This window comes from Lucilia sericata, unplaced genomic scaffold, assembly GCF_015586225.1.
Source record: "Lucilia sericata isolate MDLA Ls3-8-SP2 unplaced genomic scaffold, ASM1558622v1 Contig000387F_arrow, whole genome shotgun sequence".
In the NCBI taxonomy this organism is placed as follows: Eukaryota; Metazoa; Arthropoda; class Insecta; order Diptera; family Calliphoridae; genus Lucilia; species Lucilia sericata.
Genome location: NW_023994405.1, coordinates 20,084 through 44,264, shown reverse-complemented (window position 1 = coordinate 44,264; position 24,181 = coordinate 20,084). Strand labels below are relative to the sequence as shown.

General features: G+C 33.0%; 4 protein-coding genes across 4 annotated transcripts; all 4 read left to right on the top strand.

Moving 5' to 3' along the window:
- Window positions 1-570: 570 nt before the first annotated feature.
- LOC119604378 (juvenile hormone epoxide hydrolase 2-like) lies at window positions 571-2,356 on the top strand. The gene is made up of 4 exons (XM_037956941.1): window positions 571-832; window positions 958-1,157; window positions 1,226-1,430; window positions 1,487-2,356. The coding sequence occupies exons 1-4, from the start codon at window positions 641-643 to the stop codon at window positions 2,270-2,272; spliced, it is 1,383 nt and encodes a 460-aa protein (XP_037812869.1). The 5' UTR covers window positions 571-640; the 3' UTR covers window positions 2,273-2,356.
- A 1,008-nt stretch (window positions 2,357-3,364) lies between these two features.
- Window positions 3,365-7,015, top strand: LOC119604377 (juvenile hormone epoxide hydrolase 1-like). The gene is made up of 4 exons (XM_037956940.1): window positions 3,365-3,628; window positions 5,628-5,827; window positions 5,884-6,088; window positions 6,149-7,015. Exons 1-4 carry the CDS (start codon window positions 3,437-3,439, stop codon window positions 6,932-6,934), a joined length of 1,383 nt encoding a protein of 460 aa, XP_037812868.1. The 5' UTR covers window positions 3,365-3,436; the 3' UTR covers window positions 6,935-7,015.
- Window positions 7,016-13,061: 6,046 nt separating this feature from the next.
- LOC119604374 (juvenile hormone epoxide hydrolase 1) lies at window positions 13,062-18,583 on the top strand. Its single transcript, XM_037956937.1, has 4 exons — window positions 13,062-13,430; window positions 13,582-13,781; window positions 17,207-17,405; window positions 17,467-18,583. Exons 1-4 carry the CDS (start codon window positions 13,236-13,238, stop codon window positions 18,247-18,249), a joined length of 1,377 nt encoding a protein of 458 aa, XP_037812865.1. The 5' UTR covers window positions 13,062-13,235; the 3' UTR covers window positions 18,250-18,583.
- Window positions 18,584-21,979: 3,396 nt separating this feature from the next.
- On the top strand, window positions 21,980-24,181 carry LOC119604373 (juvenile hormone epoxide hydrolase 1). Its single transcript, XM_037956936.1, has 4 exons — window positions 21,980-22,345; window positions 22,415-22,614; window positions 22,756-22,966; window positions 23,288-24,181. The coding sequence occupies exons 1-4, from the start codon at window positions 22,136-22,138 to the stop codon at window positions 24,107-24,109; spliced, it is 1,443 nt and encodes a 480-aa protein (XP_037812864.1). The 5' UTR covers window positions 21,980-22,135; the 3' UTR covers window positions 24,110-24,181.

Here is a 24,181-nt window from a genome sequence, read left to right as displayed (position 1 = left end):
TCAACATAAATGCTTTATTATTAGGAAAAATAAGTCACATTTAATATTGACAAGTGGTGCAGGTTATCATATGGTCGGCCACTCCCGACTATACTTTTTTACTTGTTAATTGTTCAATTAGTTTTGAATGCGTATCTATTAGAAAAGTGAATGGAATAATCAAGTATTTAATAAGTCCATAATGTATTTATTGTTTCGACAATTTGTATATTTTTTTAAATTTTAAAGCTTTAAGAGAATATAGCTCAAAAGTGACTAGATAAGATAACTTCAGTCACTTATCACAGTTATCGCCAGAGAGTTAAGTAAAAGTTAAGAAAAGAAAGCTCTTCACATGCCGACTAGTGACTTATCATTAACACAATCAAAAACTTGGGTAACTTGAGAAAAAATTCCAAAAGAGAGAGTAATTATGATAAGTTATATATGTAGAAATGCAAAAAAACTAAAGGGCATTCTTGAATATGAGAATTATTTTATATCTCAACAAAATAAACAATTCATAAAAATGTTTAATTTTTACTGTGAGTAATTTGGCCACAAACAAAATAAGAACGATTATTTAGTTTGTCAACCACCTTCGACTAGAAGAGATTTCATTTCTTATACATTGTTGGTTCGACAACAATATCGTTCAAAAATGAAAGGTCTTATAGTTTTTGTTGCTTTACTAAGTATACTTATCGGTTTCGGTTATCTTAAATTCGATGAATTGACACGTCCACTACCGTTGCCAAAATTTGACACCAATAAATATTGGGGCCCAGGAGATGCGGCTAAATATAAAGAAGACAAAACTATAAAACCCTTTAAGATTGATATTAAGCCAGAGGTTAGTAAATAACGGGATTTTAAACAAAAATTATAGAAAAATAGAAGAAAAATTTAAATCTCCCAAATTTCTAACATTATATTTGGATATTTATGTATGTGTTTAAAATTATAATTATAAATCAGGTAATCAACGATTTACGAAAACAATTAAATCGTACTTTAAAATTAACTGAACCTTTGGAAGGTGTTAAATTTGAATATGGTTACAACACTGATGCTATGACCCAAGTTGTGGAATATTGGCGTGAAAAGTATTTAGCCAAATGGTCGGAACGTCAAGAGTTTCTAAACAGTTTGCCTCAATTTACCACCGAGATTCAAGGGTAAGATATACTTAAGACCATTTCCTAGAAATAGATTTAAAATTAATTTTATTTTAACTTTTTTTTAGTTTGCGCATCCACTTTATACATGCTAAACCCAGTGCTGAGGCTTTGAAAAAGAAGAAAGTTTTACCTCTACTATTGCTACATGGCTGGCCAGGTTCAGTGCGTGAATTCTATGACTTCATACCAATTCTTACCGAACCCGCCGATATGAGTGAATATGTTTTTGAAGTTGTTGCACCTTCATTAGTAGGCTACGGCTGGTCACAGGTAATTGAATATGTTTTTTATTAAATAAATAGTTATTAATATTAATATGATTTTAGCCTGCTAGTAAAATCGGTATGAATCCTGCTGAAATGTCTATTGTCATGCGTAATTTAATGTTACGTTTGGGCTTTAACAAGTTTTTGGTACAAGGAGGTGATTGGGGTTCTATAATTGGTAGCAGTTTGGCTACTATTTTCCCCGACAATGTTATTGGTTATCATTCTAATTTGTGCGTACTTAATACTCCTCTATCTATAATGAAGAGTGTAGTTGCCAGTTTTAAACCTGATAAATTCTTACCCTCACGTTTTCTGCGCGAACATCATTACCCCTTGACTGATAAATTATTGTGGGCCTTAGAAGAAAGTGGTTACTTCCATATACAAGCCACAAAACCCGATACTATTGGCACAGTTTTAATTAGCAATCCAGTTGGTTTGGCTAGTTATATTCTTGAAAAATTCCAAGGACTTACAGGTCCAGCTAATAACCAACGTTTTGATGGCATGACCAAAGTCTTTACCATAGACGCTTTATTGGACAATGTTATGATTTACTATTTGACAAATTCCGCTACAACTGCTGCACGTCTGTACAAGGAGTCAATGTCTAAGGAATTTTTAAGTTATCAAATGGATCGTGTTCAGTCACCTGCACCTATGGGTTGTGCCCGTTTCCTTTTTGATTTACCAGCCGCTATGGACTGGCAATTAAAGGACAAATTCCCCAACTTAATTCATAGCAAATACTTTCACCAGGCTGGCCATTTTGCCGCTTTGGAATTGCCCGTTATGTTATACATTGATTTGGCAGAATTTGTGGCTAAAATTAATATAGAATAATTTCATACATTTAAATATTTTTTAAAGGTTTAATAATTATTTATTTTATAATGTTTTTTTATTAAAAAGATTTGTTAAAAAATTTAACAATATGTAGTTAATATTTGCATAATTTTTCATTAATGCAGAGTGCAATCTTACAAACTTCCGTACTGTGCCCAAATACTCGCATGCTTTAATATTAACAAGTTACAGTTGGTAATAACGAATACACAGGCCAACAAAATTTGGCCGGCCATATGATACCCTACACCAGAGATAATGTTGAAAATGTAGGAGTAGGTATTTTTTAATAATAAATCATTTAGTTTGTTTTTTTACCGTAATTCCGAAATATTTTCGCAATCTGATGACAAAAAAAAGAGATTTTCTAAAAGAGGGGGTTTACGAGGGCAAGGGTACATATGGGCCTATCCTTATAAGTTTTGGTAGAGGGATTTATTTCTATATGAATGTCATTAATGCAAAATTACATAGTGATATTAATGTTTATATGTGATATCAGACTTTCAAGTCATTTTCTGAAAGGGACTTAGTATGGGGGCTAGGATCAAATGAAGCCCGATCAAATTTGAAGAGATACTAGAACATTTCACATAACTATGAGCACAGAAGCCCTCTTCGCGGGTGCCGTTATAAGGGGGTGCTATGTTTTAATAACACAATAACGTATTAATTGTTTTGACAATTTGTACTATTTTAAAACCAAACAGATCCAAAGCCTTAAAAGATTCTACCGTAAAACTGACCAGATAAGATAAGTTAGTCACTTATCACTTATCACAGTCAAAACTTTGTCTAGCTAAACTCTGGTAAAATTTAAAAAAAGAGAGAGGAAATATCCTAAGTACTCTTTGTAGAAATATACAAACAAGAAAGTGTATTCTTTGAATACTGAGTATAATTTTTTATATCTCACCAATAACAAAAAGTTCTATGTGAAAATCCCTATGTAGATGCATATGTTTGTACAAATACGTACATACATACAAAAACAATAACAATAAACAAATCATAAAAAAGTTTAATTTTTATTTTTACTGTGAGCAATTTGGCCACAAACAAACGAAATAAAAACGATTATTCAGTTTGACAACCACCTTCGACTCGAAGAGATTTCATTTGTTCTACATTGTGTGAGTTGGACAAGAATATCGTTCGAAAATGAAAGGTCTTATAGTTTTTGTTGCTTTACTAAGTATACTTATCGGTTTCGGTTATCATAAATTCAATGAATTGACACGTCCGCTACCGTTGCCAAAATTTGACACCAATAAATATTGGGGACCAGGTAATGCAGCCAAATATAAAGAAGACAAAAGTATAAAACCATTTAAGATTGATATCAAACCAGAGGTTAGTAATTAACACTAGAATATGACCTTTGACTACTTAAAATTTTTAAAATTAGATTTGAAATTTGTATTTGTTTGTTTTGTTATATAAAAAAACATATTTCAAATTAAAATTTTATTACTAAAATCTATATGGATTCAAAACAGTAGCTAATAGTTAACACTATTTGAATAATAATTTTACAATTACATGTACGAATGAGTGTTAATGTACTTGCACAATGGGAAAATTATTAATAGAACATATGGTATACAAACCTTTGATCAAAAATTTACTATATAGCTACGAATACTCGTTACAATGAAAATCTTTCTTCTTCTAAATTCATAATAAATTAAGGTTTTTGAAAATTTAACAAATAATAATGTATAGTCGGGCATGGCTGAACATATGATACCCTACACCTGTGAGTATGTTAAAAATGTGGATTATTTTTGTAATAATTACTTTAATTCTAAAAATTTCAAATAATTGTTGACAAAAAAAGTGATTTTCTGAATGACAGGTTATATGGGGACAAGGGTAAATATGGTCCTATCCGTATAATTTTTGGTGGAACGCTTTACGATTACATTAACGTTATTTATGCAGAAATTCTTCCTAATATTAGTGTTTAAAAGTGATTTTTCACTTTCAAGTGATTTTCTGAAAGAGACTTTGTTTGGGGTCTAGGGTCAAATGAAGCTCGATCATAACGAAAAACGACAGAATCATTTAGACTTATATGAAACTTAGATTTGACATTTTACATAATTATAAGCTCAAAGACCTATTCGGGGGGTATGGTTGTATGAAGGCTAGACAAAATAATGGTTAGGCTTCGTCCTTGAGTCAAAAGAAGAGTATTTGTCTTAAAAATTTCGACCTGTAGCGTGCGCACAAGGTTTATATTGGTACGCAGACGGACGGACTGACATACATAGCTTAATCGACTCAGAAAGTGATTCTGAGGTATGGGACCAATATTTTTGGGTGTTGCAAACATCAGCACAAACGCATAATATCCTCTCCACTATAGTGGTATAGGGTATAATTATATATAGTGGTGTATGATGTAAAAACATAGTGACAATGACAATTAAAATTTCTTTAACAGCAAAAGACCTTTATCATCGGTCTATTCATATTGGACCCAATTTTTATCAGGACCCAAGCTTTTATGATAAATTTTTACATAGTCATTCTTAATATTGTATTTCTTTGTTTGAATACTGAAATCTAATGTTTAATTATCGTTAGATTAATAACATATGTAGGTCAATAGGCTAATTACTATATTAGGCCGACTCACAGAAAAATTTATTTAATGTCAACTGTCCGGAAAAATATTCAAAGGGGAAACGATTTTACATATTTAATTCAACAAACTTTGTTTTATTTTATGACGACTGAAAGCTGTGAAATTCCAAAATGGAACAAATATGTAGAAGCTAAATATAAAAACAATTTTGACATATATTTCGATAAAAAGCGAAAATAATATGTCTTTCAAATCCATTCAAGATCATTTTGTTTACCAAAAATACTCAAAATAAATTTTTAAAATATTTTTCCCATAATCAGCTCAAAATAACGGAATTTTTGGGATCCATTTCGGAATGATTGAAAATACATTAAAACGTATTGATTGAGAGGTATTCCTATATGATATTCTTAAAAAAAGCTGTTCTTCGGGGCACTCTAATGTACGTGTTTATTAATTAAAAATGCAAGAACATTAGAGTTTACATTTAAGAACAAAGTCTCAAATAATGGTATAAATTCATAACTATTTATAAGTCCAACATTATTGTCAAATATACATAAAAGTTAAAAGCCTTAAAACAGGGCCCAAATTAGGGCATACGATATCGATCGAAACCACCATTTAGATTCTATTGAAATTTCGATCGATATCCGATATGCCGTAATTTGGGCCCAGAATTTATATAGAATTATTCTAAAACTTATGTATATATAGATATACATCGTTTTCTAATACACATTTATTTCCCAACAGGTCATTACCGATTTGCAAAAACAACTAAATCGTACTTTAAAATTAACTGAACCTTTGGAAGGTGTTAAATTCGAATATGGCTACAATACTGATGCTATGACTCAAGTTGTGGAATATTGGCGTGAAAAGTATTTAGCCAAATGGTCGGAGCGTCAAGACTATCTAAACAGTTTGCCTCAATTTACCACCGAAATTCAAGGGTAAGACATACTTAAGACCATTTGCTAGAAATTAATTTTGTTTATTTTTTATGTAGTTTGCGCATCCACTTTATACATGCTAAACCCAGTGCTGAGGCTTTGAAAAAGAAAAAGGTTTTACCTTTACTATTGCTACATGGCTGGCCCGGTTCAGTGCGTGAATTCTATGACTTCATACCAATTCTTACCGAACCCGCCGATATGAGTGAATATGTTTTCGAAGTTGTTGCACCTTCATTGGTTGGTTACGGCTGGTCACAGGTAATTGAGTATGAACCTTGTTCAGTAAATAAATAGCTACTAATATTAATATCATTTTAGCCTGCTAGTAAGGTCGGTCTAAATGCTGCTGAAATGGCCATTGTCATGCGTAATTTAATGTTACGTTTGGGCTTTAACAAGTTTTTGGTACAAGGAGGTGATTGGGGTTCCATAATTGGCAGCAGTTTGACCACTATTTTCCCCGATAATGTTATTGGTTATCATTCCAATATGTGCATCCTAAATACTCCTCTATCTTTAATGAAGAGTGTAGTTGCTAGTTTTAATCCTGATAAATTTTTACCCGCTCGTTTCTTCCGCGAACATCATTTTCCCTTGACTGATAAATTATTGTGGGGTTTGGAAGAAAGTGGTTACTTTCATATTCAAGCCACAAAACCCGACACTATTGGCACAGCTTTAATTGCCAATCCAGTTGGTTTGGCTAGTTATATTCTTGAGAAATTCCAAGCATCCACAGGTCCCGCTTATAACCAACGTTTCGACGGCATGACCAAAGTTTTTACCATCGACGCTTTATTGGATAATGTGATGATTTACTATTTGACAAATTCCGCTACAACCGCTGCACGTCTGTACAAGGAGTCTATGTCTAAGGAATTTTTAAGTTATCAAATGGATCGTGTTCAGTCACCTGCGCCCATGGGTTGTGCTCGTTTCCGTTTTGATTTACCAGCCGCCATGGACTGGCAATTAAAGGACAAATTCCCCAACTTAATTCATAGCAAATACTTTAACCAGGCTGGTCATTTTGCCGCTTTGGAAGTGCCCGTCATGCTGTACATTGATTTTGCAGAATTTGTGGCTAAAATTAAAATGGAATAATTTCATAAATTTTAATATTTAGCAAAGTTTTGTTAATTTATTTTATAATGTTTTTTTATTAAAAAAAATTTGTTACAAAAATTAAATGTGTAATATTTTTATAATTTTGCAGTAATGCAAGTAATCTTTCTTACATACTGGTACCGAATTACTTTATGCGAGATCGATATAGCAAAAATATTATAAATTTCATGTTCAATGTGCCATCATTGGAGCCCGCGAAGCATTTTTCGCTGCTAGGTCAAACTTTTATGCTGTGGACAATTGAAAGTTCATATAGGGTTAACGTAAAACTTCTTGTAAATTTATGTTCTACAGACTGGTTGAGTAAATATGGTGTCAACTCAGAAACTCAGTTTCCTGGACGTTACTGCTATATACGGAATAATATCACTCCCAAGATATTTGGATTTAATTTCGGCAATCGCCTCGCAATGGCAAAGAAATTGCTCAAGAGTTCAACTGTACTCCCTACATAGCCTACATTCGGCTGAATCAGCACGTTTTGTAATTTTGTATAGCAGTGCCATTAATCCTGTGTGCCCACTCAAAATACGTACTATTATACTAACCTCGGACTTGCTCATGTTAAGGAGGTTACTCGTACTGGTCTCGTGTCACCACATAGGATCTTTTGCATTCGTCAGTTGAACTACCTTGAGCTCCCATCTCTTTAAAGCTATTACAGTTGCTCTTTCGTTGCCGACTACTCCCGAGTGGCCTGGTACCCCTACCTCTGGAAGTGTATTCTGTTGGAGTTGAGCTATAACCGCATTTGACGTGTCCTATTACCGCATTTAACCAGTTCTAAAGTTATGAGCATCTTATATATGTTTCAAAGATGTGGAATATCTAGCAACGTTACCAGTCGTACTCATGTCACCTCTTATACCCAAGCAGCATGTACGATTAACTCCCTGTAGTAGTTTGATATTACACTTTTTGTTGAAAGAAGTCCACCAGATTATTGAAGCATATGTTATAATCGGTATAATTGCACTTTTATAAAGTGCAATTAGGATCACAGTAGGATCACATACGTCTTTACCGGGTTAACATTAAGGCCTCTGAGTTGAACCCAGCTCAAGGCCCTATTCTGAGCCTCTTTAGCTCTTCTACAAAAGTAATTTCGATCCTTTCCTCTTAGAATTATTAAAACATCATAGCATGCATAGCTGACATGTCTAAATCCTTTTCGGTTAGGGTTTTAGGAGGCTATAATTATGGTTACCCAGAGTAAAGGGGACAAAATGCGAACTTGTGGTATACCGCGAAATACGCTTTTTTTAATAGTTATATCGTACATTTCGCAGTTTATACATCTGTAGTTGATCCAGTTACGGAGCACCCGATAAACATAAAACTGATCTAAACTCTAGATAAGAGTATCTATGTGCATGTTATAGAAGGCGCCTTCGATGTCAAAGCATACCGCCAGCTGGAACAAGACACACAAAAAAGAACAGAACGCTTGACTTCAAGTACTGGCTGGAAAATTTTGTTCAGCTTTCTACATATGAATCTTATTTCTTCCGAAATCTTAAAAAATTAAGGGGAAATAATCCTATTCTATATTAATACTTTACATTCGGATTTAGACTAGGATGTGACAAAACAATGCAAATCACTTTGAATAAGCTATTTGGTCTTGTGAGCTCACACAAAACCTTAAAACTTCTCGAACGACTGTCGTACAATTGTTTAATTAATAGTAAATTTGATTTCAAATTTTCTAAATCGCACATACATGTGTACATACTCATAGCTTAATATCAATTGAGAGTCCCCTATTTAAACGAAATTATAAACTATATAAACTCACAGAAATGCATGTTTTAAAATTGTTTATTTTGATCGATAAGCCACAGAATTTTAATGAATGTTTAGTTTTATAAGTTTTAGGCATTTTAAGGGAGCAAGGAGAAAAAGCTTTTTATTTACAATGGAATTTTACTTGTATCTCTTTTTTTCAACAAATGATCACACAACAAGAGCGAGAACAAATAAGAAAGTATTGACGGGCATGGTAGACTATATGATGGCCTACACTAGTAATGTGTATATATTTATATAAAGTGATTTATTTTTTATTATGCATATATTTATGTATTAATTTCGATACTCTTACGTTATTTATTGATTAACAAGTAAGAGTGTTATATTCGGCTGTGCCGAATCTCATATACCCACCACAAACCGTATGCCGTAAAAGGAATGCTCCCCTATAAACATCAGCGTGATATTTGGAATATGGCTTAAGTCAATTATGGCCCGAGCTCTTTTGAACTAACAAAATATTAATTTAAAAAAAATATTTTATTTCAATTCTTAAACCGTGAGCGTCAATACTCATACAATTTTGTACATTCAGGGCTATACTCGTATTTTAAATAAGGAACACTCGTAGTTTATTAGCCAAAACTCTTTCCTGAAGGGAACCTTTTGTGTATTACCGACACATTCCGCATGAAATTCGGAGCGAATTTCATAACCGTATTACATAACTCATATTTTTAAGCCAGTAATGATCGTTTAGGTAATTTTCTGTAGGGGACCTTATATGCGCGGTAGGGTAAATTATATACCGATCCTCCCTAAATTTGGTGGAGAGATTAAACTTATGTGTGTCAATTTTCGTCACATTCAAATTTTTAAGCTAGTAATGAGCATTGTAGTTATTTGCAGAGGGGGACCTTATGTGGGGGAAGGGTCATTTATGAGCCGATCCAAAAAAATTGGTACAGAGGTTTTGGCTCGTAAGAAACTTACGTGTGTAGCATTTCATCGTTTTACTCGTATTTTTAAGACTGTAGTAAGCGTTTAAGCTATTTCCTGAAGTGTACCCAATAGGGGGAGTAGGGCCAATAATGGACCTATCCACATAAAAGTTATTAAAAAGATTTTGGCTCGCGAGGAACTTTATTGTATAAAATTTTATTGCTATATTCGTATTTTTTATCCAGTAATGAGCTTTAAAGTCATTTTCAGAAGGGGACCTTATATGGAGGATAGGGTCATTTATGGGCCGATCTTAAAAAAAATTGGTTAAAAGGTTTTGGTTCGTAAGAAACTAACTTATACTGAATCGCTATACTCGAATTTTTAGGCTAGTAATGAGTGTTAAAGTCATTTTCTAAAGGGGACCTTATATGGGGGGTAGGGTCATTTATGGGCCGATCTTAAAAAAAATTGGTTAAAAGGTTTTGGTTTGTAAGAAACATACTTATACCGAATTTCATCGCTATACTTGCATTTTGGGACCAGTAATGAGTGTTAAAGTAATTTTCAGAAGGGGACCTTATATGGGGGGTAGGGTCATTTATGGGCCGATCCTCAAAAAAATTGGTAGAAAGATTTTGGCTCATATGAAACTTATTTTTGTCGAATTTCATCGCTATACTTGTACTTCTAAAGCAATTATGCCCGTTAAAGCTGTTTTTTGGAGGTCCACTTGTATGGGGGCTATCCGAAAAAGTGGACCGATATTGCCCATTTTCAATACCAAACAAACCTTAACAATAGAGAATATTTATGCAAAATTTCAACTGTCTAGCTCCTCTCGTGTGGTCCCTATCGTTATTTAAACAGACAGACGGACGGACGGACATGGCTATATCGTCTTAGAATTTAATAAGGACCCGGAATATATATACTTTTATGGGTCTATGACCAATATTTCGATGTGTTACAAACGGAATGACAAAATCAATATACCCCCCATCTTTTTTGATGGTGGGTATAAAAATAGATTTTTTGAAAGCGGCAGTATATGTATGTGGGCTAGAGGATTATGTATGTTCATGTAAATGCTAGTTATACCGAATTTCAGCTTAACGGAAGTTTATACGACAATCGAATAAGGCCCGAAAAATCGATAGTTCCATCGAATTAAGAAGTTACAGTTGAAATAATGCACCGATATCTACCAAAATCTAAAAGATTCGTCCTTGGGTCCAAGGAAATAACATCGTCAACTTATATTCAAAATTTCGACCTGTTTCATTACAAAATTTACGTGGACTGACGAATGTCGAATGCTTAACATGAACACCTGCCATGACGGCCTAATTTTACGGTGGTCTTTTCATCCACTGGGTAGACTAGAAACGGTCTACCACGCGCCCCTGAATCCTTCAATGAAGAACTCAGGTGGCAATTTTTCTACATGACTGAGCCGGTCCATGTACAAGCACTTTGCTGAAGAACTCGAGCTATCTAATCTCTTGCCATAGTAGCCCGTTGCGGAATGACAGGCAGCATGGGATCAATCCCAATGCAAACCCCGACAAGGAAAAAGCAATCAATGGTCTAAAGTCAATAGAAGGGGGTGACTAGCCCCAACATCAGGTGAAATCAATCTTCCGGTAAACCGGAAGGTGACCACCCTTATGATGTCATGAAAGATTGCATTATTTAAAATGCAATCCCTATCATCTAATGACCCATTCCAGTGCATTTCTTAACCTCTTTAAGCCCGCGCAACCACACTACTGAGATGGCTCTGTTGTTTCGGCAACAGCACCTAGAGACATATTTGGTAGTCCGAAATACCCAACAAAATGGATCAGGATCCCTCTTTTATGAACCAATCAATGTGACAAAAGAATTTCCAAAGTCAATTAATTCCAATAATTGCCCCGACAATTAGTCGCGTAGCATGTATCAATATATCCTGTTGAGATGGCAACAGCACCAAAGAACTTCCCCGAAGCGTAAAAAGGCATACTAAATCAGTACTAATCTCCAATATATGGAGACTTCCCGATCTTTCACCAATTTTCGCATCAGTTCCATTCCCATGATCATAAAGATAACTCTACGGGATGCCAGGCAACCATTGAATACTAACCTAACAATTCCCCAGCATATACCGGCGTCCCACTACGCGACCAGTAAGAAATACCGATCGGGTCCAGAAATCCAGCATATGCTATTTTATACACAGACCTGTTCGAAGAGAGAATTATCCAACCCATTAGGTATAGGATATATCAGTCCTTAAAACAACATTCTCTCCCCGCGATTTGGGTATAAACCACAGCCACTACGTGGATCCCGAAGGAACCTCAACCAATTGACCGGTCAGGACTATGTGGGCAACCGGCCACCCGTAGTGCCAGATTATATGGTACTCCGGTTAGACCCCATGTTAAATCATTCCAAGGAAAGGCCGAGGATACATTTGATCATCACCAGTTTATAGTCCCGGCAGACTAGAGGTATTCGTAGCACCTCTTTACCCCGGGATTGCAATACACCAAGATGGAGATTTCATCAAGGGAACATGCCCCGGGGGGACGTGGACTGACGGACGGTCATAGCTCAATATGCTCAGAAACATTTCCCACTTTAAGGTGGTCCTAGCACTATTATTTTTGTGCGTTTGTTATTATCAGCCAATATACGCTACCACCTGAAGTGATGTAGGGTGTAAAAAGCGATTTAATACTCATTATATATTTGATGATTTAGCATTTTTTGAGTGTATTGAAATTTTATCGGTAAATTACGAAATATATTTTATTTAATTAATAAATAAAATTTAATAATATAAATATTCTGGAAAAGTAAATAATCAATCCATCAAACACAGTAGGTGGTGATAGTTTTTCATTAGATGCGTTGTTCATAGACTTATGGTACCTATAGAACTATGTAGTTTATTTACAACAGAGGTCTGGAAAAAAGGACTTGACTGGTTCCATAATTCGCCGCATAGCAACTCATCATTTCATTATGATAAATATAGATCTTTGCATATAACATACCTGATCGATTATGGATCGATTACAACTAGTTTTAATAGCATTCATCCTTAGTATTTAGTATTGAATTAATAAAACATCACAATGCTAATAGTGGTGCTAATTTATTACTCTTCACTGTGCCTTCATTTAGTACGCTCTCTAGAATACTTAGCTCACAGATCATTTAACCACTTTTTTAAACTAAAAGCTTTTTCTGAGCGCGAAATACAACAGATTTATTTATTAACGCTCTCAACCACCACAGACATTGTATTCAAAATAATGCTTAAACTTTGGTATACTCAAAAAAAAAAAAAAACTTTATCGATCGAAACCACCGAATGTGATGTGATTTTTTACAATTTATTTTAAAATTTTAACAGCAAAAAAACACAAATTCAGTTGATTCTACCTACTTGAGGTGCAAAGTACTCAAAAGCGCTTTGCGCTGATATTGAAGAAAAACCAGACAAACAAACATATACACAATTTGCTAAAGAACAAACAAAAATACTCTATATTGGATTAATTAAAATATTAATTTTTGCGATAAAATGGGCCTTTTTGTGCGAATTTTTATAGTTGCGTTCTGTTTGGGCTTAGCAGCTTTAATACAAAACTATCGCCTGTTGTCACAGCCACTGCCGGCACCAAAATTCGATTTACAAGAATATTGGGGACCCGGAAAGGCAGCCGATTATAAAGAAAATACAGCTGTGACACCATTTGATATTGCGGTCAAATCAGAGGTGAGTTCAACAACACATCATTAAGTATGTGTGTTGCAACTACTAGTTGCTAGTCGTTTAAAACAACAACTAATGAAATAAAACTGGTTGTGGAATAGCATTTGTTTGCTTAGATTAAAGTTTAATTAAAATTTGTTTTTCGCTTTTACAGCTGATCGAAGATCTTAAAACACAACTCCAAAGACCATTGAAATTACATGATCCCTTGGAAGGTGTTGGCTTTGAGTACGGTTTCAACTCAAACTATTTACAAACTGTTGTCAAATACTGGCGCGATGACTATTTGTCAAAATGGCCAGCACGTGAAAGTTTCCTAAAAAAATTCCCACATTTCCAAACACAAATTCAAGGGTAAGTATTGCAGTTATTGCTTGCTATAAATATAATTAATTACTTTTTTTTGATGTGTTGCGAAAATGTTTGCATACATTATATTATATTATTATACAAAATGAAGCAGAAAAAAAATAGAAAGTTATTAATCGGTTGAAAGTGACCATAGTCCATTTAGATTGTGTTAATGGCAATAACTCAATTTGCTTTTTCGCTCTTTTTCTGTAGATCTTTTTTTCGACAGACAACCTGAAAATTTTTTGCAAACATTTTAAAATGCAAATTTTTGACAAAATACGTAATACAAAAGTCAAAAACTGGTATGAATATTCTCAAGTTATATTAAATAATAATCTGTTCAGGTCACATGCACCTGTTTTAATATAAAATATTTGATGTGGTTTTTTTGTCTATATATTGAATAGACTGACTGCAGACAGTCAGTACTGACTATAGACAGACAACAGTCAAGACTATAGAATAGACTATAGAGAAGACTACAGTCAAGATCATCGAACATACTATAGTCATGTCCATAAAACAGATCACAGTCAAAACAATAGAACATAACACTATAGTCAAGACTATAAAACTATATATATAAACTGGTCTCCGATAGGTTAGGGGTTAGCGTTCTTGTTTGGTAGACCGAAGGTGATGGGTTCGTTTCCTACTTGAGGCAATGATTAAGGAACACACAACAAGCCCGATAGAGGCCTCCTTTTAAACTAACATATATAAACTAGACTTTATAATCAAGTTTTAGACTAGACTATAGTCAAGACTATTAATCAGACTATAGTTAGGGGTATAAAACAGAATATGTATAGTGAAGACTAAAAAACTAAATATAGTCAAGGCGATAGAACAGACATTAAAACTGACTGTAGTCAAGACTATAGAATAAACTATAGAACAGACAAGATAACATAGTTTAGTCAAGACTTTGGAAAAGGCCACCGTCAAGACAACAAAACAAGACTATAAAACTATATATATAAACTGGTCTCCGATAGGTTAGGGGTTAGCGTTCTTGTTTGGTAGACCGAAGGTGGTGGGTTCGTTTCCTACTTGAGGCAATGATTAAGGAACGCACAACAAGTCCAATAGAGGCCAAGGTGTATTTCTTCGGATTTGATATATATAAATGCTCCTTTCAAACTAACATATATAAACTAGACTTTATAATCAAGTTTTAGACTAGACTATAGTCAAGACTATTAATCAGACTATAGTTAAGGGTATAAAACAGAATATGTATAGTGAAGACTAAAAAACTAAATATAGTCAAGGCGATAGAACAGACATTAAAACTGACTGTAGTCAAGACTATAGAATTAACTATAGAACAGACAAGATCATATAACATAGTTTAGTCAAGACTTTGGAAAAGGCCACCGTCAAGACAACAGAACAGACGATAGTTAAGACTATAAAATTATATATAAACTGGACTTTATAATCAAGATTTAAACAAGACTATAGTCATGACTATAAAACAGATAATATAACTATAGTCAAGACAATAAAACAGACATTAAAATTGACTATAGAGCAGACAATTGTCAAAATCATAGAACATAATATATACATATACATATAGAATAGACTATAGAACAATCTGTATATCAGACTATATAGTCAAGATTTTGACTAGACTAAGCACAATACATACATGTTATAGTCAAGACTATAAAATATACTTTAGAACAGACTGACTGTAATCAAGACTATAGAACGTCAAAACTACAGAACAGCTTATCATGTCAAGTTATACATTATATAACAGACTATAGTTAAGGCTTTATAACAGACATTAAAATTTACTGTAGAGCAGGCAATAGTCAAGATCATAGAACATACTTCGTCTAGAATATAGAATAGACCACATTCATAACTAACAACAGATAAAACTATAGAACAATCTATATATCACAATATATAGTCAAGATTTTAACTAGACTAGAGTACATACACGTTATAGTCAAGACTGTAAAATAAACTTTAACAGACTAAAACCGAAACGATAGAATAGACATTAGAACTGACTGTAATCGAGACTATATTCAAGACTACAGAACAGCTTATAATATCAAGTTTTATACTATATTATCAGAATATAGTCAAGACTATAGTTTATACTATAGTTAATACTATAGACCAGACTGTAAAAGAGTCTTTAGACAAAAATATAAACTAAATTATAGTCAGGACTATAAACTAGTCACCAGACTACATTATATGATAGACTTCAGTCAATACTATAAAAAATTCAGTCAGATCCCATACGTAATACTTCTACATTATGTAATTTCTATTTCATTCCCCATTTTTAAAATGTCTACTAATGCGAAGGTATAAATTAATAAATTGTATAATAAAATTATTTAATATTTAATCACACTCAGGTCATTGACTATAAACCTATAATTTTAAAAAAAATTTGCTAGAAACTCATACACCGTATATGTAATGTCTAGGTCAATATAGTAAGAAAATAAAAACAAAAAATAAAAATTATATTTAAAAATAAATAAGTAAACGTGCGATGAATAGTAATTAGTTTTGTTTTTTTTTTTTTAATTGTTTTATATTTTTAATTTAAATTAAATTATTTAAACAATTACTAAGTTCAACTTCTTAGTTAATAAAAACAAATTTGTTCACTAACATTGACCTTGGACTTCGTATGCGAATGAAAACTTGAAATTTTGCAAACTTTTCTAAAAAAGAAATTTCAACTTTGAAATCAACTCCTCCCTAGATATGGCGCATACGAACCCAGCTAAAGTTGTATAAACAATGGTTTTAAACTACTGAAAACTATGTATAAATATTTCAGGTCCTGAGAATAACATTCTACTTTTTCTTAAATGTCAAAGCTAGAATATTCTAAAATTTTATCAAATTTTTTATTAAATTAGAAATTTCATCATAGCCACCTTTATAATTTGCTACTTACGTGACTTATAAAAACAAGTAAGAAACACACTAAAAATAAATTGTTTATTGGTCGCAATACATAAGTATTATTTCCGAACTTTGATAACGTGTAGATATTTTGATGAATAAGGCAAACAAATGCTGTTTGATAAGCAACATCTACTTTCTCAAAAATGCAAAGTAATAGGTCTAAATTGTATAGAATTTTCTATTTAAATTAACGATCGCAGCTGCTACATTGTGTTGATCGTAGATAAGTAAATATCTGTTCCTTACGTCCCAATTACCAACATCTGTATAAAGCAATTAATATTTAATTAAAGCAATTAACTTGTTAAAATTTAATATCTAATCTATTTTTGCATGAAAAAGTGTTAAGCTTTTTAACCTATAAATATACTGTTATAAAAAATCCATAGTTAATTTTTATAAACATTTGTATATAGTTTTATATGTTTATATTGATAACTAATTAATTACTTAATTAATTTAAATTGCAGTCTAAATCTTCACTTCATCCATGTCAAACCAAAGAAAACTGAAGGTAAAAAAGTTTTACCATTGATATTGTTGCACGGCTGGCCCGGCTCTGTACGCGAATTTTACGATATCATTCCTTTATTGACTACACCAAACGAAAAGAGCGATTATGTATTTGAAGTTGTTGCTCCAAGTTTGCCCGGTTATGGTTGGTCTCAGGTAAATAAATCTTACTATAAAATGAAACATTTTATTGATTAATTTCTTTTTTTTAACGCAGGGTGCCTCCAAGAAATACTTTGGTCCCGCCCAAATGTCCATAGTTTTGCGCAACTTAATGTTGCGTTTGGGTCATGAGAAATTCATTGTACAAGGTGGCGATTGGGGTTCCATTGTAGGTTCCAATATGGCAGCTTTGTTCCCGGAAAATGTTTTGGGTTATCATTCCAATATGTGTGGTAACTTGGGTCCCATCGGTATGCTAAAAATGGTGCTTGCCAACTTCATGCCCAGCCTTTTTTATGAAAAACAATATAGCGCCTTCTTTAAACCTTTATCGGAGTTCTTTGCCAACACTATGGAGGAAATGGGCTACATGCACTTGCAAGCCACTAAGCCCGACACCATAGGCACAGCTTTGGCTCACAATCCCGTAGGTTTGGCAGCTTATATACTTGAAAAATTCTCCACCTGGACAAATGGCGAATACAAACACTTGCCAGATGGTGGTCTCACAAAACGTTATACAATGGATGCTTTGCTCGATAATGTCATGATCTACTATATCACCAATTCCATCACTACATCACAACGCCTCTATGCCGAACAATTTAACAAAGAACAAATGAGCTTACAAATGGATCGTGTTGGTGTAACGGTACCAACTGCCTGTGCCCGTTTCCTACATGATTTATGGCATTCAACCGATTGTCAACTTAAGGATAAATTTTTAAATTTAGTCCAAAGTACTTATCATTTAGAAGGTGGACACTTTGCTGCCATGGAAGTGCCCAAAGTACTCTACAACGATTTTATTGATTTCGTGAAGAAAGCTAATTTGTAGAGTTGTGTTATATAATTGTATTAAAAAAATAATTCACAAAAAGTCTGTTTAGGAATTTAGAAATATATATTTACGACTATATATTTGAATCTTCTAAATTTTATATACATCATACAAATGGCACAGGAATTTTGTTTTTTTTATAATTTGGTTTATTTGATAACTGGATATATGTTTGTACATTTATTTTTTATGTTTACATAATAAAGTTTTTTTATTTAAACTGTTAAAAATTATAATACATTTAACCATTTAACTTAATTATTTTGAAGAGAGAAATATAAATTCCGTATCAATTTTGCTTGAAAATCACAATAAATCCTATGAATCTATGTGAGATCGTGTTTGATGTTTGTAAAGCATAGAAATATTATGCTAATCGATTCAAAGTTATTTTCTGAATCGATTAAGCGATGTCCGTCCTTCCATGCCAAACTACAGGTGGCAATTTTCCATATAATTTGATGAAATTTAGAAGCCCATTAAATATAGTTTAAATCGATTCATTATTTCACCTAGGCCCAATACAACCGGACCTTCTGATTTTATTCTGAACGAACTCCCTTATATTCTAGAGGGAGTTATTAACAATAAATCCAATTTACACTGGAGTATGTATCTTTGTATGGGGACTATATGAAATTTTGAATCAATTATAATCATTTTCAACCAAGTTAATCTCTGGATGGTAAAAAAGTTTTATGACGAAATTTGTTGATATATTTACATAGTTGCTATAGTTCCCGAAAAAAACTAATCAAGAATGAAAACAAAGCGGGTATTTGGACACTACTCCGTTATATATGGACCGATTTAGCTGATTTAGCATAATTCTATCTGTATTGAAGACTTAATTTCGGAAGATTTTTTTCAACAAACAGACGGACATTTGAAAGCAGATGGAAATCGCTAAACCGACATCGATACCTTATAGAAGTTACCAAAAAAGGGTACCAAAATGTACGGTTAGTCCAAATATGGCTTTTAAGCTTATGTTAAAAATACTAGTATGTCGATAAATCGGCAAAACTATGTATGTTCAATACAAGTCTTGATGATCATGCCGAATAATAGGGCTTCATTTGATCCTAGCCCCAAGCAAAGCTATTTGCTGAAAATGATTTGAATATACATAATTGAAATATAAACACTTGCTCTCGATGAAATTGAGTATACATAAATTGTAACATAAACTATGTAAGTTCAATATAAGTCTTGATGATCATGCCGAATAATAAAGATTCATTTGGCCCTACCCCATACAAAGCCCTTATCAGAAAATTATTTTAATATCCACAATTCACATATAAACACTTGGTCTCGACGAAATTCGGCATAAATAAATTGTAACATAAATCCATCTAGCAAATTGTTTACGAATCGGTCCATTTTTACCCCTTACCCCATCTTTCAGAAAATTAGTATTCCATCAAAACTTTGCTTAAAGATGTATATCGAAACCGAAGTAAAATTCAACATAAAGCATTTATGTTCCCAGCAAAAATAAAACGAAGTACTTCCAAAAGAATAACATTTATCACCACTTCAAAAATAGCACTAATTGTTTTTTTTACCTTCTGAGGAAGTGATGTTTAAAGACTTCCGAAGAAGCGAATTATTTAAGTCAAATTAGATGTATTCTATTATACTAAAATTTCACTTCCGAATAACTTCAAAAAAAAAATAGTATTAAAACTACTTCTTGAGAATGACTTCAGAAGTAGTGAATTTGGAATCAAATAAAAAGGACATTCCTACATGACAAGCTTGTGTTAAAATCATCACTTCTTCTGGTTTTTTTTTCAGTTCTTCCATGGAGTAAATTCTACTTCTTTTTCGCTTCTTTGGAAGTTCTTTTTTTTGGGTAGTTATGAAAAATAAATCAAAGTATACACTCATAACTAGTTTAGGGTAGTATGCGGACCGCCTTGTCCGACTATAATTGCATAATTTAAATAAAACGTATTACTTTTATAAAAGAGTATTTATTAACTGAAATCTTTCCAATTTATGAAAATCAACAGAAAATTTTCTATACATAGGGGCTAGGGTCATATTAGAACCTATTATTATGGAATTCGTGGGGGTCATCAAGTCTTGTATACAACTTGGTTATTGCAGCTTTTTGTCGAGATATGAGTATATTAAACATAATAATTAGGGGCTAGGTGAAATAATGGACCGATGTAAACCAGGCTTCATCTACAGTACCATAAAAGATCATGTGCCAAATTTCATTGAATTATCTCCAAAATTGCGACCTGTAGTTTGATTACAAGTTTTAAAAGCCCAAATTTCATTGAATTATCTTCAAAATTGCGACCTGTAGTTTGATTACAAGTTTTAAAAGCCCTATTCGGGGGTTCAGTTGTATGGGGGCTAGGTGAAATAATGGACCGATGTTAACCATTTTCAATAGCCTTCGTCTACGATACCATAAAAGATCATGTGCCAAATTTCATTGAATTATCTCCAAAATTGCGACCTGTAGTTTGATTACAAGTTTTAAAAGCCCTATTCGAGGGGTTCAGTTGTATGGGGGCTAGGTGAAATAATGGACCGATGTTAACCATTTTCAATAGGCTTCGTCTACGATACTATATTTCATTGAATTATCTCCAAAATTTCATTGAATTATCTCCAAAATTGCGACCTGTAGTTTGATTACAAGGATTACAAGTCCTATTGGGGGGTTCAGTTGTATGGGGGCTAGGTGAAATAATGGACCGATCTTAACCATTTTCAATAGGCTTCGTCCCTGGGACAATAGAAGATCATGTACCAAATTTCATTGAATTATCTTCAAAATTGCGACCTGTAGTTTGATTACAAGGTTTACATGGACGGACGGACAGACGGACGGACATAGCTAAATCGACTCAGAAAATAATTCTGAGCCGATTGGTATACTTTCAGGTGGGTATAGGACCAATATTATTGTGCGTTACAAACATCAGCACAAACCCAATATACCCTCCCCACTAAAGTGGTGTAGGGTATAATTAGCCGGTAGATAGTAAATATTTAGGTACACATTTAACAAACAATACACAACAATAATACGAGTATTAAATATAAATATTTATTAATACATATTTATAGATGTTTATTGTAGAAATACATACATACATATACACACTGACATGACAATAACGAAAAATATGATCGTGTTGCGATCGTTTATGGTTTAGTGCAGTTATCATGCGATAACAAATACGTCCAGAAGTAGTTAATGTGGTAGTGCTTATTCTACTACCTCTACGAGAATATTATTTAATACAGAAAACAAAATTCAAATTAGATTGCATTCGAATGGAATCGAAATGTGGTCACCCTATAAAAGATTTGAAAAAAGTTTTAACCCAGAGACCAGAATATACATTTTTAAATGATAGAATAGCGCTGAAACTTAATCTTTAGAAAAGTATTGTTTGGTCTATGGGTCAAAAATTTAGAATATATTGTGCATAGATTGATTTGTGATCAAATCAGATGAAAATTTTCTGAATTTAAGAAGGGTGAATCAATTTGCAGTCAAACCGTGGAAACTTAAGTTTTATTGGATAATACGAATCCGTGGATCATTGAAAGTAAAATCTACAAAATACACTTTCTATTAAACAAACAAAGTTGGAATTATTACAAAAATATCCCCAAAATCATTTTACCTATCTAATGATGTAGGGTACCACATTAATGACGAATAGAACACAATAAACGACAATCACAGCAAATATTTTGTGATTCTAATAATAATAAATAGTTGACTATAACACCTGTAACAAATAGCTGGCACGCGTTCACTCCCGGTAAAAATAATTAGTTGGACAAATATCTGTTTTAATTTTAAAGTAACTCGAGACACTTTTTTGTCTAAACGACAAAAATGTCACCAATTACAAGAATTTTAATACTCATACTGGCCGTAGTCGGCGGTATGTTGTATAAAAAAGTAAATGAACTAATGGGCGATGCCCCAGTGCCCAATTTACCACTTAATCAATGGTGGGGCGATGAAGCTGAACCCAAAGATTGGCAGGCCTATTTGGCCAACTCATCCGAGGTCATTGGCAATAAATTACTCTATGCCGATTTGGTAAATAACGTTTTACTTTATCACAACTTCAACTTATTCAACTTCAACTAATTCTTATGAAAATTATAGACCATTGATGATTTAAAAGCTCAACTGAATCGCTCATTACAATTGACGGAACCCCTGGAAGGTGTTACATTCGAATATGGATTCAATACGAAACAATTGAAAGAAATTATTGAATATTGGCGAGATGATTATTTGCCGCGTTGGCGTGAACGTGAAGTGTTTCTTTGGCAATTTAATCATTTTACCACCGATATACAAGGGTACATAATTTTCTTTAATTATTATCAATAGAATACAAAATATTAAACCTTTTCACTATCATCATACTTATTCTTATCAAATCACCTAAAATTTACGACAAAAACAAATCATATCAAAATAATTCTCATTTTCTATTTTAGTTTACGTATGCATTTTCTACATTTAATGGTTTACGATGAATACACCGTAGATAGACATCATTACCCGGTCCTATTGTTACATGGTTGGCCTGGTTCCGTACGTGAATTCTACAGTTTAATTCACAAACTGCATCAAACGAAAAAAGACAAAAATAATAAGTACATTTTCAATGTCATAGTGCCCAGTTTGCCCGGTTATGCTTGGTCTCAGGTGAGTAAGTCTATAAAATAGGTCTTGAAATCGCAGAGAATTTGTATATAAAAATAGATAGGATGAAAAATAGCAAAGCGTTTCTGATCCAAACAATGGAAAATTTAATGTTTTTTTTCGAATAACGCTTATAAATAATCTCTAAAATATTAGACTTATAAGAACGCTTAACTGACTTTGATACACCCCTTTTCAGGAATTTTCAAAAGAATTTTATTTCGGATTTTAACTTTTAATAATTTTAAAATAATTCAACTTATCTAAAAAGTATTATAAATTTTTATGAAATAATTATTTAATTTGTACACTTTTAATTTACAGGGTACTTCGAAAAAGGGCTTGGGTCCCGCTCAAATGGCAGTTATGATGCGTAATCTAATGTTACGTCTTGGCTATAAAAAGTTTTTCATACAAGGTGGTGACTGGGGTTCAGTAATTGGTTCACACATTGCCACATTATTCCCGGAAAATGTTCTTGGCTATCACTCCAACTTATGTACAGCATTGACACCCAAAGCTATGATAAAAGGTGCCGTTGCCAGTCTATTTAGTTTCTTTGCACCCAAAGGTCACGAAAACTTCTTTTTCCCCATGTCGGAAAAACTTCAATTTATAATGGAAGAAACTGGTTATATGCATTTACAATCGACCAAACCCGATACTATAGGCACAGCTTTACAAGATAATCCCGTAGGTTTGGCCGCTTATATACTTGAAAAATTCTCCACCTGGACAAATCCTTCATATCGTAGTTCATCCGATGGTGGTCTTAAGAAACGCTTTAAACTAGATGCTCTTCTGGATAACATTATGATTTATCATTTAACTAATTCCATTACTACATCTCAACGTATTTACAAGGAACATTATGCACCGGAACAGAGGGCCTTACAATTGGAACGTGTACCCACTAATGTGTTAACGGGTTGTGCTCGTTTCAAAAATGATTTAATGCATTTTTTAGATTTCCAATTAAAGGATAAATATCCCAATTTAATTCATAGTACTTACCACAACGAAGGTGGTCATTTTGCCGCCATGGAGTTGCCAACCACCTTATACGAGGACTTTATAAGTTTTGTTAAGAAGGTGGAAAAGGTTAAGAAAATTTCTAATTACAAAAGAGAATTAGAAACAAGTTAATTATTTAATCTAAATAAGTTTAATATTTGTTATTGCATTTTATAGTTTTTGTAAATAAACAATTTACTCAAA

Coding starts and splice junctions, on each gene's coding strand:
- LOC119604377 (XM_037956940.1), top strand. CDS start 3,437: ATGAAAGGTCTTATAGTTTTTGTTGCTTTACTAAGTATACTTATCGGT. Junction 5,828..5,883: donor TTTACCACCGAAATTCAAGG/GTAAGACATACT, acceptor TTTTTTATGTAG/TTTGCGCATCCACTTTATAC. Junction 6,089..6,148: donor TTGGTTACGGCTGGTCACAG/GTAATTGAGTAT, acceptor ATATCATTTTAG/CCTGCTAGTAAGGTCGGTCT.
- LOC119604373 (XM_037956936.1), top strand. CDS start 22,136: ATGTCACCAATTACAAGAATTTTAATACTCATACTGGCCGTAGTCGGC. Junction 22,346..22,414: donor AATTACTCTATGCCGATTTG/GTAAATAACGTT, acceptor TGAAAATTATAG/ACCATTGATGATTTAAAAGC. Junction 22,615..22,755: donor TTTACCACCGATATACAAGG/GTACATAATTTT, acceptor TTTCTATTTTAG/TTTACGTATGCATTTTCTAC.
- LOC119604374 (XM_037956937.1), top strand. CDS start 13,236: ATGGGCCTTTTTGTGCGAATTTTTATAGTTGCGTTCTGTTTGGGCTTA. Junction 13,431..13,581: donor ATATTGCGGTCAAATCAGAG/GTGAGTTCAACA, acceptor TCGCTTTTACAG/CTGATCGAAGATCTTAAAAC. Junction 13,782..17,206: donor TTCCAAACACAAATTCAAGG/GTAAGTATTGCA, acceptor TTTAAATTGCAG/TCTAAATCTTCACTTCATCC.
- LOC119604378 (XM_037956941.1), top strand. CDS start 641: ATGAAAGGTCTTATAGTTTTTGTTGCTTTACTAAGTATACTTATCGGT. Junction 1,158..1,225: donor TTTACCACCGAGATTCAAGG/GTAAGATATACT, acceptor ACTTTTTTTTAG/TTTGCGCATCCACTTTATAC. Junction 1,431..1,486: donor TAGGCTACGGCTGGTCACAG/GTAATTGAATAT, acceptor ATATGATTTTAG/CCTGCTAGTAAAATCGGTAT.